This window comes from Periplaneta americana, chromosome 12, assembly GCF_040183065.1.
Source record: "Periplaneta americana isolate PAMFEO1 chromosome 12, P.americana_PAMFEO1_priV1, whole genome shotgun sequence".
Classification (NCBI taxonomy): domain Eukaryota; kingdom Metazoa; phylum Arthropoda; class Insecta; order Blattodea; family Blattidae; genus Periplaneta; species Periplaneta americana.
Window position 1 is genome coordinate 74,779,761 of NC_091128.1, and position 16,814 is coordinate 74,796,574.

Consider the following 16,814-nt stretch of genomic DNA (forward strand, 5'->3'; position numbering starts at 1 on the left):
GTTGGGAAGTGCCTACTGATGACACGATCGCCAAACATCTCCGTAATTATTTTGCAGGGATAAAGATGTGGGGTGGAACGCCTTCTTGCATGAAGATTATGTTTTCCATATCGTGATTCCTCAGTCTAGGGATGACGCAGTTCTGGTAACATGCTGTATTAGCGCTCCCCGTTTACTGTAACAGTCTGTCTTATTCCATTATTGTCCACACTGTAGAGTAACGATTAGCGCGTCTGGCTGGAAAACCAGGTGGCCCGGATTCGATTCCCAGTCAAGGCAAGTTACCTGGTGGACGTTTTTTCCGAGGTTTTCTCTGAACCCAACATGAGCAAATGCTGGGTAACTTTAGGTGTTGGTCCCCGGACTCATTTCACTGGCATTATCACCTTCGTCTCATTCAGACGCTAAATAAACTAAGATGTTGATAAAGCGTCGTAAAATAATCTACTAAAAATTAATGGAGTTAACACGTAATTGAGGTTCGTTTTCCGACCAAAGTCATCAGTAGGCACTTTCCAACAATGTGGCCTCCGCGATCTCCAGATTTCAATCCGGCTGACTTTTGGTTGTGGGGTTATCTTAAAGAACGAGTTTTCCTGACACATCCAAGAACCTTACTGCAACTGAAAGATGCCATCTCTCAAGAAACTGCCAATATTCCAAGACATTACCTGCAAAATGCTGTGCATGGTGTTGCAGACAGAATGCTGTATGTTGAACAAGAGAACAGCGGACATCTTCCCAAAGTTTTGTAAACCCCGTTGTTTGCCCAACACTGTGATGTTTTTGTTTTTTCCCTATCTCAAATATTATAATATTTATAGCGGATTAATGTTTGAACTGACTTTTGAAATACCCTACATAACAAGAGCCCTCAGAATAAAATATCATGTCATATACATGTCACTTATTTGAGATTAGTCATTACATAAAAACAACTGTAAACTTTGTGTTTATACAATAGAAATGAAAAATCTTTTCCTGTAAAATTAGAAAAAATGGACTTTCCCTGTATTGCGAAAACACTCTTCAATTCACACACACACTCATGCACACGCACGAACACACACAAAATCAAAGCTCCTGTAACGGTGATTTATCTGTTTCACAACACTTAAAAGATCTAAAAAATAATACAAATGTAATTCATTCTAGTGTAAAATAAAAATCTAGTGTGTTAATTAAAATTTTAATCAATTTTATTTTTATTTTCAATTACTGTATATCTTGCAACAAAGTACAGTGCATCTGAGTCATCTAGATAAAGAAATGGTTGGCAATTTATCCAATGATTGCCACGTATCTGCCACTAGAAGAGGATGTGCACATTGAACAGTGACATTGTTCATTTGGCTGTGGCTGAGTGCAGGTCATTCAGTCTATCAGTTCTTGTGCAGCAATGGTAAACAGATATTCATTAAGGGATCATCTATAAATATACAACAGGTACATAAAGAGTAAAAAATTGGGTTATACAACCAAGCAAAAGTTCGGACGTACATATGCTGACATACCAGCAGATATACAATATTAAGGTTACATGACAAACTTAAAGAAACAGGTTCTTTAAATGACAGGAAAAGACAAAAGAGCCATGTTCTTATGGAGGAAAAAGAAATCTATGAAATGGGAGCAGCCCTGGAACACAGTCCTCACAAATCTCATAAGACGTTTAGCACAGAAGACAGGAATTTGTAAAGCATCTGCAAGGAGTAGCAATAAAATTACTGAAACTAGAACTGCTCAGAATTCCAGTACTTCACGAATTACAGCACCAAGATTACTTGTAAGCTTAAGTTTTGTAATAGTGTGTTAGAATAAGGAAATAATGATAAATTCATCCCAAAAGTTAAAAAGGAAAGTGTATAAAATTAATACCTATATGATAAATGAACTGAAGCAGAATATACAAAGAACAATTTAGATTCATTACAATAGAATATATGCACATCACATGCAACATCTTCTGTCAGCAGAGTGAGTAATATTGTTAAGCTTTAATCCAGTTAACTTCAGAGAGCAAACATTCTCGTTTAGCAGTAGAGACCTTGTCTTAAAGAAAGAAAGTATTCCCTCAGTTAACATTCATTGGGATGATCATCTAAATTCATATTTTTCACTGACTTTTAGTGAAATTCACAAAAATTCACTGACTCACGATATTATAAAAACAAATTCCCTGACTTTTTCTGATCAGTTTTAATTTCCCTGACATTCCCTGATCTTCACTGACTTTCAAGGTCTGTGGGAACCCTGAAATGAAAGCTTGTTTTGTCCTTGAATGATCCTGCAAGAATCATCTTGATTTAGTGAAGAGTTGCAGCTGAGTGAGAATGTGCTGAGGGATTAATATGTTCTTAAAAATGGACGAAAAAATAGAAGAATATGTTTGCATAAAGTTTTGCTTTAAAACCAGAAAATCAGCTCCAGAGACCTATGAACTTTTAAAAACAGTTTTAGGGGATAAGTGTGTATGCAGGGCAAGTGTTTTCAACTAGTACAATAGGTTTAAAGATGGCCGAGCATCAGTCCACAATGATCATGGTCTGGTTGGTCTTCCACTTAAAAAAAAACTGATCATAAGCCTAACATTACCAGAGTTCGTGGGTTAACGTGTTCTGACCATCAACTTACGATCAGAGATATGACCGGTGAATTGGATTTGAGTTTCTATATGGATGAGTCAATTTTAACTGAAAAATTAAATGAGTTGTGTGTCTCTGAATCGAAATCCACCCCGAAATTTTTGTCAGACGAGCAGAAGCAAAATTGCCTTGAAGTGTGCAAAGAATTAATCAGACCAAAAACGATCCAGAGTTGTTAAATAGAATGAGGTGACAAGTCATGGGTTTATGAGTATGACCCAGAAAATGAAACAAATCTTCGCAGTGGAAAAGACCTGATTTGCCACAAATAAAAAAAGAAGCATGGTAATGTCAGTCAAATATGAATACAATGTTACTCATTGTTTTCAATTGTTCAGTATTGTGCACCACGAATATATCCCGGATGGCAGATGGTCGAAAAGGAATACTATAAAAGTCTTATTGAGCAGTTGCATGAAAAAGTGAGAAATAAATGCAATGGAACATAAAGCATCACACAGTTACCCAGCTTTAGGTAAGCTGCTTGGTGGTTTCATTATTGCTAACTCACCTCAACTTCGTCCTTGACCAAGTAGGATGCAGTGGCTACAGCATTCACCTCGCTCCTCATATCAACAGATTTAGGATCTGGAGGTGGTGCTAAGTGTTCATTACATGCTTCCAGCTCGAATTTAATAGAATTCACTGGAACTGCAAAAACAAAAATTTGTGGCAGTCCTCGGCCTCATGTCACTTAATAATGTCATTAATTCCCAAAACACTTAGTCAATTTAAGAGAGCAGTGTATTATGATAATAAATGATTGAAAGAATTTTAGTTTTGTCCTCTAAATGTGCAGAAATTTGATTCAAACAAATGTAAGTTTTCATTCTGAAAAAGAATTTTAAAACATGATGCGCTCTGACAACACTGTAGAGGTTATACCTGAAGGGATGCAGCTTGCGTATGAGAGAAATGGGTGAGACAACAAAAATATAAACATAACACAATTGCTTTTAAAGATGGTTCGGGAAATTTGATTTCTTGTATGTAAGTTTACTGGTTACTACTTAAAAAATTAAAGTGCGAGGGAACTATTTCTAATTAGCCGAAGAAAATGCCCGTAGTACGACAAACAGAGATTTTTTAATCATTAATTGGACTGTATAACGTAAAATAAGCTTTTCTTATTGCCTGTGTTCATCAAATATTTAATTAATAAAATCAAATCGAAGAGTTTAAAAATATTATGGAGAATGCTTTTTTTTTATCCTGTCTGATTCTGGGGGTTGCGTTGCATTGTTTTACCATGTATATTTCGGTAAATATTGCGAATTAAAGGTTAGGTTAGGTAAAGGGATAGATAAGCGACAGGAGATCGAAGACTCTGGCAAGGTTTAGATTAGGTTAGATGAGAGGACGGGACAGCTAAGGCAGAAGAATGTGACAAGGTTAGAGTAGGTTAGCTAAGTAACAAGGCAGAGAGGACTGACAAGGTTAGAATGGGTTACATAGTGAGTGACAGGAGACCCAGGACTATGTCAAGGCTCAATTTTAGTAGTTTGTATATATTCCTCAGTCAAAAATAATTACCAGTACCAAAAAAAATATCTAGTAGATTCCACAAGAGCCTTTCAGTTAATAACCTGTGTGGCATGCTATGGAACTACTATACTAGGTAATTATGCCACAGTGTAAAGAATACTGTGATTATACATATAATAAGAGGGGCATAATGCGTAACCGATTCAACACTTTTCCCTATAATCTGACCATTAAAACTAGAGTTTTAAAAACAAAAATTCTTGCTATTATTAGAAGCGAACTTACGAACTTAACCTCTAATGACATAACTGCTTATTTAAAAACGAGATATAGTCGTACGTTATTCACAATATTATATTTAATACTTACTCTCCACTTCTTCATCCATTGCTTACATAAATTTCATAAATTCATGGATGTGATTCTAAGGGGCCGTGAAGTGAAGAAAGTTGCAATTGAAAAATCATTTTGAGTATGAGTAAATGTTTAACTTAGATAGTTGATGTCATTTTCTGTAACAACTGTTGTAATAGAGTAGTATGTTTTTCTTTTTTTCGACTTATGGATTTTAGATCATTATTGTAAGCATAATTACATAAAAAATGATATTTTTACCCTATACATGTTTCCGAATAGGTTACGGCGACCAATCTCACAGTATTCAGCAAGAAGTCGTGAATCGCAGTGTGCCCAACACAAAGTGAAAAAAAATTACAAATATACTGTACATTTCAAAATTAATTAGGGATATTAAAAGTGCTCAGTCGGCAAAGTGATTTACTAAGCAATGTAGTAGACCTATAACGTTGCAATGTTCTACCCAGCATTTGCTCATGGGCTGAGGGAAAACCCCGGAAAAACCTGAAACAGTTAACTTGTCCCAAACTTGACTAAGTAGAATAATTACCTTGTTGGCATGCATCTTTATTCATCCCGGCATATGTCGTCGAAGCAGTATAATCTTTGAAGCTGGAGTACTCATAGGAGCAGGAATTGTTTGAGGCATAGCTGCCAAGCCTGCAGCCTGCTCAGTTGCAGCTTGTAAACCTATGAGACTACGCGTACCTGAAAATAAAGAAAAGAGTAATGAAATCGGAAATTTTAAACACGAATGACATAAAAACATTGCTAGTGTACTAATTACCTTCAGCAGCTGCAGAATCAATCTTCGCCCTCCTAGCATACGTCCGCAAAGTCTTGTGATGCCTGAAAGTTGGGGTAGACCCCGGTGATAAGGTCGCTCGAGGCATAACTGGGCTAGATGGTGGGCTCCGGATTTTGGGGTTTGATGGCACCACTAATCCATTAGCATGAAGAGTGGGCATTGCAGTTTGCTTAAGAATCACACTTTGAGAAGAGCTATAATAGTCAGACTCAATGAAGTGGTCCATGCAGATTTTCAAACTGTGTGTGGCATCTGTGGCAACTCGATACCGGTCCTCTAGCTCACAAAATCGGAGCCACTTCCAACACCTAAAGCAATGGATTACAATTACTAATGAGATAAACTAGAAGAAATGTTGAAAAGAAATCATGCAAAAATTGGGGAAAAAATATTAACTTATCTGCTGCATTTGTGTTATTTTAAGAGATGTCTAATGCGCATCACTAGGTAGTGAGTGACGGTATTTTCCTAGTACCGGTACTCGGTACTCGTTACATAGACCACTCTTACACTAAACATGGAGTAATTTAAGCTTATTAATCAAATAAATGATTCTACTTACTCTTTTTTATATGCTCATGCTTGTTTCCTGTATTTCTTAAAATAATGTTATGTGGCATGTTAGTTTTTATTTGTCGTTATTTCCGTAGAAATGATGCGCCAAAAATAATAATAATTTCGTACACACTCCACATCCTGTATATTCACATTTGTTTTTCAGTGATTTATTAAAGAATGTACCGGTACCTTCAACTCAAATGTGATGGACTGGTTAATTATTATAAATTAATTGCATGAAGGTTTGGGAGCCATGTCCCCAAGAAAGAACACTTCATAAAATATAAGTCGTACCTTCAACCCAAAGGTGATGGACCGGTTAATTACTATAAATTAATTCCCCAACAGGGGTTTTAGGGGGCGGAGCCCCCTAAAGCAAGAAAGAACACATAAAATATAACTCATACCTTCAACCCAAAGGTGATGGACCGGTTTATTAGGCTACTATAAATTAATTGTATGAGGGTTTGGGGACTAAGTCCCCAACAGGGGTTTTTAGGGGGCGGAGCCCCCTGAAACAAGAAAGAACACATTATAAAATGTAACTCCTACCTTCAACTCAAATGTGATGGACCGGTTAATTACTATAAATTAATTGCATGAAGGTTTGGGGGCCAAGTCCCCAAGAGGGGTTTTAGGGGGCGGAGGTTGTCACGACTGAGATACCTATTGCCAATTCTTTTATTTGTCAGAAGGCCTTGACTGACGGGTATATAAGAACTGGCGCTCTTAGGGGTGGAGGTCGCGGTTTGGGATGGCTCACAAGCAACAAGTTATACTAAATATGTTAAACATTAAAACGACCTATGTAACGAGTACCGGGTACTAGGAAATTACCTGAGTGACCATAGGAAAACTGGTAGCAGCAAAAGATATTGGGTACAAACTAAATTAAATATTAGGCCTATTATTATTATTATTATTATTATTATTATTATTATTATTATTATTACTATTATTATTATAATTATTATTATTATTATTATTATTAAACATGATTGGGAATTTCTCCAGATGGCTAACTACACCAAAGAAGCATAATTTTATTTTCCATAACTGTGAGATGTTTATACTGAAAACCACGTGGTTTTAGTTTGCAGCCATGTGCCCTAATGCTACAATTCAGGTTTACGAGGTTTCATTTCCAGCCTTCTTGCTCTTTTTTCGTCAATATTTCACATTTCATTACAGTTTGACTGAATTTCGGAACCATCTAAATTTATACTCCTACTATAATCCTAAATAAATTAGCAGAAAGCAATGCACAGCTCGTCTAACCTACCTCACCAAAAAGTACACTGTTTTCAAGTGCAAGGTTTAGGCTACACAGGACACAATAATAATACTAAAGCTTACCTCATAGGTTCCTGAGGAAAATAGAAATAATGCTTCCCTCCCACAGTATTAACAGTGCAGTATCCAGGCGCAGAGCATCTTCCTCGAATCTTTTGCATCTTTCTGGCATCCATCTTGCCTTCATAACGCTGTTGGCTGGTCATTGGCCAATGTTCTAACCAAGAGGACTAATCACATATATAGGCCTCTTGGTTTTAACTACTTCGTATTGGAAAGTGGAGAACGCTGGTTCTCATGTAGTTCTATGATTTGCCACCAACGACGTCGGGCGCTGATCACCTTATTTCAGACCACCAAATCTAGATGGTGCTGACCGCAGTTTCGCATCCTATTATATATTTATCCATGGTATTCAGCAAGAAGTCTTGAATCGCAGTGTGCCCAACACAAAGTGAAAAAAAATTACAAATATACTGTACATTTCAAAATTAATTAGAGATATTAAAAGTGCTCAGTCGGCAAAGTGATTTACTAAGCAATGTAGTAGGCCTATAACGTTGCAATGTTCTGCCCCTGATCACAGAAAGTTACCCAGCATTTGCTCATGGGCTGAGGGAAAACCCCGGAAAAACCTCAATCAGTTAACTTGTCCCAACCCGAGCCCACTCGTTGCACAGTCAGGAATGCTAATTGCTCACCGTTACTCCACAGCAGTGGACGTATTGATATTCTAGATTCTAGAAGGTTTCCTTGTTACCGTATGACAGTCATTTACAGTTAAGTTGTAACATCTCTGTAGTTGTTATATAGAGTGACAAATTTTGATGTTGGGAATTTAGGTTCCAGTACATGGCACAAAGATCTAACAATATCTCTGCAGTCAAACAATAGATACTAGGGAAAATCTAGGTATCGAATCCCAGCACCAGGGTTCACAGGGGTGCCAGATTGATTTCACCTAAAGTCTCCTAATATTGGTGCTATTGTAGCCCAATGTCGCAAATTTTCTACTTTAAAAGTAGGTAATCTCAATGTATGCGTTTTTATGATAAATCAATATAATATTCTTGTTTTATGTCATAGTTATGTAATAAATTCTGTAAATTTAGTACTTTGGCATAGCATTGCTTTTTGTACCTATCTTCTCAGATTTTCCCCACTTCTGCAATTTTGCTGGACACAAATCACTGCTATAAATTAAACCAATCTCACTCAATAACACCTTTGAATAAATTAAAGATATGGGGAATGACGTTGGAGCTGGAACTAGGGTTAGATTGTTAATTTTTACATTGCTAGAAGATTCTCTAAAGTGCTTGGTATATAAGGTTCATTGTTGGTCCTCATATTAAGAAAAAATGCAGTTGGCCTATTTCGTGGGGCGAGGAAGGAAGGATAGTTTTGTTTAAACAAGTGTCAAAGATCAATGGCAAATTTCGGCGTGTCAACAATGATAATATCTAGTATCGTATTTCATGTCGGTCATTGGATTGAATTAGTGATGTATCAGCAATGAACTACTCAATAAAATAGAAAAAAAAAATAGACGATTACGTGAGGTTTTTCTGTGTCACCTAAATTTCGCAAAATTCCAGCCAAAAGTCGCCCAAATGACGATAGTCTCAATTCTTTAAAAATAGCAACCCAAACGGCAAAATATCGCCCAATCTGGCAACCCTGCCCAGCACCCTCTTCTGAGTAGCAGAGTGATAATAAAATATGTGATCAGGGGTTCTGTGCACCATGTGGCAAAAAGTAACAAAAACAAAATTCTGTGGTAACAAAGATATGTACGTTGCACATTGTTCGCACTTTCACATTGTTGTTGTTGTTTAGTCAATGTACGAAGACAGATTTGAACTTCATAAGTGACACCAATAAGGCATCACTCATGAGGCTAGAAGATAATGGGATAGTGGGTCAGTTCCTTTCCCCCTCCTTTGCATACATCGTTAACTGGTAACATATTAGGTAATAAGACTTCAGATGTACTGGTATACAAACAATTATTCTTCCTCCGATACATATTGTCAAGTGAGATGTATTGCCTGATAATAGATGTAGCCTACATATAAGCCAGAACCTCAATCAGAAGTTATTATTGCTAAATGTAGCTATTTTCAAAAGTCACTTGCTACAAAATATTGAATTCAGCTACACAGTAGGCCTATCAGTATATTTAATTAATTAAGCCTTTTCTTTTGCCATTTTCACTTTTTCAGAAAAATATTAAATTTTTCTTAAAACGGGAATCTTTTTTATAGATTAATTAACACATATTAGTAGTATAAAATATAATAGACGACAGTTATGAATATAGGACAAAGTATTGTTGTAGCTTGAAGATGATTTGCAAGTTGGTCTTAGCCTCAGCGTAATGTCAAGAGTGCAAGAGTTACAGTAACATGTATTTCTTAGCATGAGATTCTAGGAATGTCGATCTCTAACATAATCATGGTTCCTTAATAGAGTTTTTCCGTTAATACATGTTTCGTTTTGTGGCATCATTTTCAGCAACATCCCTGGGTCTCATCTTCCTGAACTCCAACAGCACTAGTATTAGAAGAAGTAGTAGAAGCTGTTGGTGAAAAGTAGGCCTAGTATGCTGCTCAGGTGGCTATCACTTTAAGTACGTACATTTGGGGAAAGTATAGATGAATAGCAGCAGTTATAATAGTTCCATACAGCATTATACAAGTTGTGGGAATGGACAAGCATCGTTTTGAAAATAAGCTCCTCATTTTTTTGTTACTATGGTATACTTATTTGTATATTAATACGCTGAGCAGATTGTCCAAAATGAAAAATATCAAGCATTGTGCCATCACTAAATATTATGGAAAAATGTCATTAAATATTTTGGAAAAAAAAAAAAAAAAAAAAAAAAAAAAGGGAACGAGTCCAACAGAAATTAAAGCAGACATGAATAGACTAGTCTGGGGAATAAGCTTCTTCATTGTCGACTGTTGAAGAATGGGCAGCCCTATTTTAAACATGGCCAAGGGAGCATGGATGTTATAACTCTTATAACTTAATTATGGCAATATGCTTGCTCACATGAGCAATTACACGACCTATGATTGAAATTGTTGTCACATCCCCCTATTCACTGCATCTGGCACCCTTCTAACTCTAAGGCTTTTCTGTTGCAGACCTGGAAAAATCATTATCATGAAGGATCGGTGGAGCGGAGAAAAATTTTCTCCGACACCAGGATTCAAACCCGGCTTTTCAGCTCTACGTGCTGAAGCTCTATCCACTAAGCCACACCGGATTCCAATTCCGATGCTGGATTGAATCCTCTCAGTTTAAGCTCCATCTCTTAGTTTTCCTAGTTTTCCCTAGTAGAGCTGAAAACTCTGGTTCGAATCTTGGTGCCGGAGAGAAATTTTCTCTGCTCCACCGATCCTTCGTCATAATGATAATGCAGAATTCCTGCATGGAAATATCATATGTACTTCGGTACATCGCAATAACTGGAAGAATCAGTTTATAAGGAAGGTATAAGAGCATTGCAGTACCATTGAATGAAATGTCTTAATCTCAGGGGGGATTATGTTGAAAAATAACTGTTTCAAAATAATTATAATTTAATTTCTATGACAGATCATGAACTTTCCAAACAGCCATAGCTCACACTCAGTCGTGTTATTGAATAACACTGAAATATTTTCAGTGAGTACAGTGGATTCCTAGACAAACAACTTGAGATAGGGAACCCGGGTTTATGGATTCAATTTCCATGTTACAGCATAAAACCTCCAAGAAGGTGCACACACCACTGACTTCTACCATTTGAAATTATACAAAACAATAGTGGCAGTTACATTTTAACTACAAGAAACTTAGGATGGAATACAATAAAATTCCTACTACTAGTACTATGGCATCACAGCCCAAAGTCGAGCCTTAACCTCCTCAATTTTATTCCTCCAATTGTCCGTCCTGTGCTAATCTTCTCTAGGCAGTTGTTACGAGATAATTCTGAGAATCAATCGTTACCGCATCTATCCACCTATTTTTGGGTCTTCCAATGGTCTTTTACCAAATATTTTCTCTTCTAAGATCTTTGGTATTCTGTTTCCTTCCATTCGATAGATATGTCCAGCCCATTCAAGCCTCCTTAATTTGATGAAAATAACAATATCGAAACTTCTATATAATTTATATAGCTCGTTATTATAACGTACCTTCTTCATTGCATATTTTCTTCTACTGGTCCAAAAATTCTTCTGAGTATTTTTCGCTCTGAAATTCCATACAAAAAGATATAATGAAAGGAATATTACATTAAGCGGCACAGTTTTTACGGCAATACCTTACACTTGTATTTCAAAGGTGTATAGCAATGCTCTCAATGTTAGGTTATTCTGACGTCCACACAAAGCACAGCACACAATTGAAGACGGGGAGGAAACAAAAAGAGCAGCAACCAGACCACAGCCGATCTTCTAGTTTTGCTGTCTATTTGTTACAGGAATAATGAGTGGATGGTGAAAAATATGATGAATCAGTCTGAAGGCGAGATTATGATGTAGAAAGAAAATAGCTGTATTGATAGAACTGTTAGTGTCTGAAGCTAAAATACAGGGTGATTCACGAGGATTTACCGTCCCTTACGGAGCTAATTTCCGAACACATTCTAAGCAAAATATGTCATATAAACATATTATGTCCTAATCCCAATATTTTCACAGTTATAATAATTTGAAATTGTTTGTAAAATATCATAATTCTTCAGCTTTAAGAGTAAAAGAATATTACAGATAAAGAATGAACTATTTAGGCGTATCGTTTCTTTAATTAACTAGTATTCTGAAGCTAAAAATGCGTTGTGAGTTCCATAGTTTCTTTGTACAGAATTTTTTTTTTTCGATTTTTAACTACAGAATTACATTTTCTTACGAATTTGTCATAAAAATTGTTACAAAACACGCCACTCTTGTAAATTATTCAAGACTGCACATTAGGATGCATAATTAAACTGTAAAGAATCAAGTTCCTAAAGTCATATGATTTGTAACAATTTTTGTGATAAATGCGTAAGAATAATGTAATTTTTAGTTAAAAATTGAAAAACAAAATCAGTACAAAGCAACTGACAACACATTTTTAGCTTCAGAACACTAGCCAGTTAAAGAAATGGTAGCCTACTCCTTCATTCTCTATTTGTAATATTCTTTTATCCTTAAAACTAAAGAAAAAAGGTAGTTTACTAACAACTTCAAATTAGTGTAACTTTTAAAGTAATGAGATTAGAACAAATGTTTATACGGCTTTTTCCCTCAGAATGTCTTCAGAAATATGTTCTGTAAGTGACGGTAAATCCTTGTGAATCACTCTGTATAACTGGAAGAGCATCATGACTCATGATCATTTGAATGAAATCTCACGCAGATAGACGAACTCAGATGCAGAAGAGGGGAATCACTGAACTGAAGATAGACGAACTCAGATGCAGAAGAGGGGAATCACTGAACTGACTGTTCTGCTTAAATTAATTTTAAGACCACTGGTTTATAAAATGCAAGGGAGTATAACAAGAATTAGCACTCGAATATATACCGTGCATAAAAATATATGGCATAACTTCTGGAATGAGGTATCATCGATATTTCTTTAAAATTGCATAACTAAAGAAAGGTATGATGTATTTACATGGCTTCTAGTCAAATCACATATACTGTAAAAAAAAAAACAAACAAAAACAAAAAACAAATTGTGCTGTGACGCCAATTTTGCACCGGAATAATGATGGAAAGTTGTTGTAAAAGTGGTGGTACGTGGAGGGGCAGGATCACATGCCTTGAATGTAAACTTTTTGAAAGTACATACATAGAAAGTGAATTTTCGTAAGATCGTATACCAGTGACAGGTTACGTTTGATTAGTTTTATTTATTTATTTTTTTACTTGGTTATTTAACGACGCTGTATCCACGACAAGGTTATTTAGCGTCGATGAGATTGGTGATAGCGAGATGATATTTGGCGAGATGAGGCCGAGGATTCTCCATAGATTACCTGACATTTGCCTCACAGTTGGGGAAAACCTCGGAAAAAAAACCCAACCAGGTAATCAGCCCAAGCAGGGATTGAACCCACGGCCGAGCGCAACTCCAGATCGGTAGGCAAGCACCTTAGCCTACTAAGCTATGCCGGTGGCCAGTTTGGTTAGTTCAGGCTTTTGATATGACTTGCATATATATATTTTGATCGGTAGGTGAGTATGGATATCCACATTCCTTTGGGAACGCAAAGAATTACCACATCATTCTTACAGTAAGTGTTCAAATTGTCCACCTTCTGCCTACAGGTTTCACATTGACATCTCATGGCCTTATGAAGACGATCCCAAATTCTTGGCGTATTTCTTATTGTCTTACAACCTGTCACAATTTGATTGCACATCAGCAACTGGAGTCGAATACACCAATGATTTTAAATGGCCCCATAAGAACAAACCTAGTGGGTTTAAATCAGTTGAGTGTGAAATCAAGGCAACTGATATAGCTCTACCCACCCACCCACCCACCCACCAACTAGGAAACCTTCGACTCAGATAATTGTGGGGCAGTGACTAAAATGTACTAGAGTACCATTGTGCATAAAATGTGCTTCAGACATTTTTTTATAACATACACCTCATACTAAAAAAAATGAAATTATTTACCCTGCTGTGAAAATGAGATAACAATGTGTATAACAGGCTATTTCTGAATATATCTCATAGCTTAATGTGTTCGCAGAACCTGTGTGAAGCCTAATTCTCGTGTAAAATAAAGTAAAAACATGTTTTACGTGTTATTTGTCATATCCGTTAAAGAAAATAATATTATTTTAAATTTAAAATAAACAATCATGGAATTTATCAACACAGACAGTTAATGTCATCCTTTAAGTAGTACCAGTAAAGAATTTTTAAGGTATAATTATTGAAACGGAAAACAGATTTTTAAGCTAGTTTAACTTCAAGTGGTTGGCCTGGTTGGCACAGTTGGTATAATGCTGGCCTTCTATGCCTGAAGTTGTGGGTTCGATCCCTGGCCGGGTGATGGCATTTAAGTGTGCTTAAGTGCGGCAGACTCATGTCATTAGATTTACTGGTATGTAAAAGAACTCCTGCGGGACAAAATTCCAGCACACCGGCGACACTGTTATAACCTCGGCAGTTGCAAGTGTTGTTAAATAAAACAACATTTTTTAACTTCAAATGTTGGGATGGGTGTGATCTGTTACAGAGCAAAAAATTACGATAAAATGAAAATTTTCAAAGCAATAATGATGAAAATTCATTTAAGTCTAAGAAAGACAACAAAGTGATGAGGTGCGAATGCAACATCCAAAAAATCTACTTTCATTTAAAAAAATTGTGCATATGTCACATCCATTACTAAAAGAATGGCTGGCTTGTCCACAAATGAGTGACGCATCTTTCAAGGAATCAGGATGTTACATTTCTGTACACCCACCCATTGAGATTCTTTGAGAGCACACAAAACTCGTTAAACAAACATTTAAGATCCTACAAGTATGTTGATATAAATTATTTTTATTGTCAACATATGAAAACTGATTTCTGAAGTTACACTGTGTATATTTTATACACCCTGCAAAGATGTAGAAAGGAAGAAATTAATAAGTGGAAGAGATTTAATTACTTTATTACGAAGTTCTATCAGAGAAGTAGAATAACTATATATTTGATAATAATTATAAAATCTATTTGTTTCTAACAAACATGATTTGACATGACAACGCCCTCACCAATTTACCACTATGTAATATCAACAATAAATTATTTTATGTGTGCTAACATTTTGTACTACTAGGTTAACTGACCTCATACTCTGAGAAGTACAAATCCATTTTATAAAAATGGAGTGTAGAGCTAATCATTGGAAGTATAAGATTAGCTACTGTAAATCAGTAAACCATAGACGGCAGTGCTTCAAACAGTCCCTGAACAAAGTTTGTCACGTTACGCTCTTCTTCTTAAAGTCTTAGTGTGTCAACAAAAGTTCACTATGATAATAAAGTTGCTTTGTATTCGCTGGCGAGAATGTGCAGGGAATCGTTAAGAACTATAGTCACATTTTTTTCGGACACTAAGTATCTATGCACTATACTTGCTCTTGACTTCATCTTGACATTTATAACTTGAAAATTGAACGGCTGCACTAATTCAATCTATTTCTTACACGGCAAAACTCGAAAAGATAAATTTCAAGCAAAAAAATGGAAATACTTTCAATTCTGTTGAGTCAGTAAAAGAAAACCATTGTTAAAATGTACAGACGTAATTTATTTACAGGTTATGCGAAAAATGTTAAATTTTTTCATAAAGAACACTCGTTTTGGAAGATTCGACACCTCATAAATACACGTCGATTAAAGAAATATTACTTTCTAAAATAATACAAGTCAATCACTTTGCTTTAAGCAAAAACATGGTAGTATTGTGCACGAGTAAAATAACCTCATGCAATAAAAATGGACGAAACCTCAATCCCGCTATGCACCATACACGGGAGAAAAAAATGCACTTAAATGACTGAATATAACCTCTAAATTGTAGCAGACAACTCTAGAGACACGATGTGACACAGTAAAATCCACTGAACTCGCCCCACAGAATTGAGTTGAAAGAGAGGGGAAATGGGAGGAGAAATTTAAAAGGAACGCGAAAAGCGTCCTTGCAAAGGGAGTTCGGGGCTGAGAGAGACTGAGTATGTCAGCTCCAAGTCTGTTGGTCACTTGTCTCACTCCGGGTTACGCTGCTCTACTGAAGGAGGTCTAGAAAATTTTTGAAGGAGAAAGCCTTTTAGGTATCACATAAGGGAGGAGGGGGGGGAACATGCTGAAAAGCACGACTGCAGGATGGAGAAAGAAATGGCGAAGGTGTAAGCCTGCACATTGAAAGGAACTTTCTCCTTTCGCAGTACAAGTGGAGTCGAGTAAACTCGCTCGTGTAATGATGTGTGATGTTTGATAACTATGGCTAAGGCAAGGCCACCAAAAAATATGCCACGAGTTCTAAGTCTGCAAATTGAAAGGTACTCTGTCCTTTTGCAATACGAGTAGAGACGAGCAATCTTGCTCATGTAACCAGCAGTTTATGGAAGCTGAGCCAGTGCATTTATATCGAGAATTTAATTCGCAAATTTTCGGGAACTTTATAGGGAAGGGCATGTAGATCCATGATCCATTTCTTTTAGGGTTCATCCCGACATTTGTCTTGGCACCTTAAGAAAACCACGGATATACCTTAGAAAGATGAGTTGTCTCAATTTTAGAGCCAATTGGCTCTTGGAAGTGGTTCTATTGAATTATGACTTGATTCTGGATGTGTTGTCTCAAAGTAGAGACCAGCCAATTGGCTCTATGGCGACTCAATTAGGACGATCCACGAGAGGGTACTAGTTGTGAAGTGAACGAATTATTGAATGTTGAACAAATACTTGGGTCTGATGGGGCAGGGAACGCAGGTCCGTGGCCCATTTCTTTTAGAGCTCATCCCGACATTTGTCTTAGCACCTTAGGAAAACCACGGAAAAACCTTAGACAGGATGAGTGGTCTCAATTTCAGAGACTAGCCAACTGGCTCTATGGTGATTCCATCGATTGCCGAGAGGGTACTATTTGGGGAGTGATTATATTAGCCCAA

At 36.5% G+C, this 16,814-nt stretch overlaps 2 protein-coding genes across 4 annotated transcripts in view; both read right to left on the minus strand.

Moving 5' to 3' along the window:
- The window catches only part of LOC138710565 (gastrula zinc finger protein XlCGF8.2DB-like), a 29,062-nt gene extending 24,392 nt beyond the window's left edge, over positions 1-4,670 (minus strand). For all 3 annotated transcript variants that reach the window (XM_069841550.1, XM_069841549.1, XM_069841548.1), the window contains exons 1-2: positions 4,500-4,670; positions 3,157-3,296 (exon numbers count right to left, since the gene is read on the minus strand). In XM_069841550.1, coding sequence (XP_069697651.1) covers positions 3,157-3,296; positions 4,500-4,518 — 159 coding nt within the window. In that variant the 5' untranslated portion in view covers positions 4,519-4,670. The remainder of the gene's footprint in view (positions 1-3,156; positions 3,297-4,499) is intronic.
- A 369-nt stretch (positions 4,671-5,039) lies between these two features.
- Positions 5,040-5,575, minus strand: LOC138710045 (uncharacterized). Its single transcript, XM_069840695.1, has 2 exons — positions 5,275-5,575; positions 5,040-5,195 (listed from the first exon to the last, which is right to left on the minus strand). Exons 1-2 carry the CDS (start codon positions 5,519-5,521, stop codon positions 5,059-5,061), a joined length of 384 nt encoding a protein of 127 aa, XP_069696796.1. The 5' UTR covers positions 5,522-5,575; the 3' UTR covers positions 5,040-5,058.
- Positions 5,576-16,814: the final 11,239 nt, after the last annotated feature.

Coding starts and splice junctions, on each gene's coding strand:
- LOC138710045 (XM_069840695.1), bottom strand. CDS start 5,521: ATGGACCACTTCATTGAGTCTGACTATTATAGCTCTTCTCAAAGTGTG. Junction 5,196..5,274: donor TGATTCTGCAGCTGCTGAAG/GTAATTAGTACA, acceptor CTTTATTTTCAG/GTACGCGTAGTCTCATAGGT.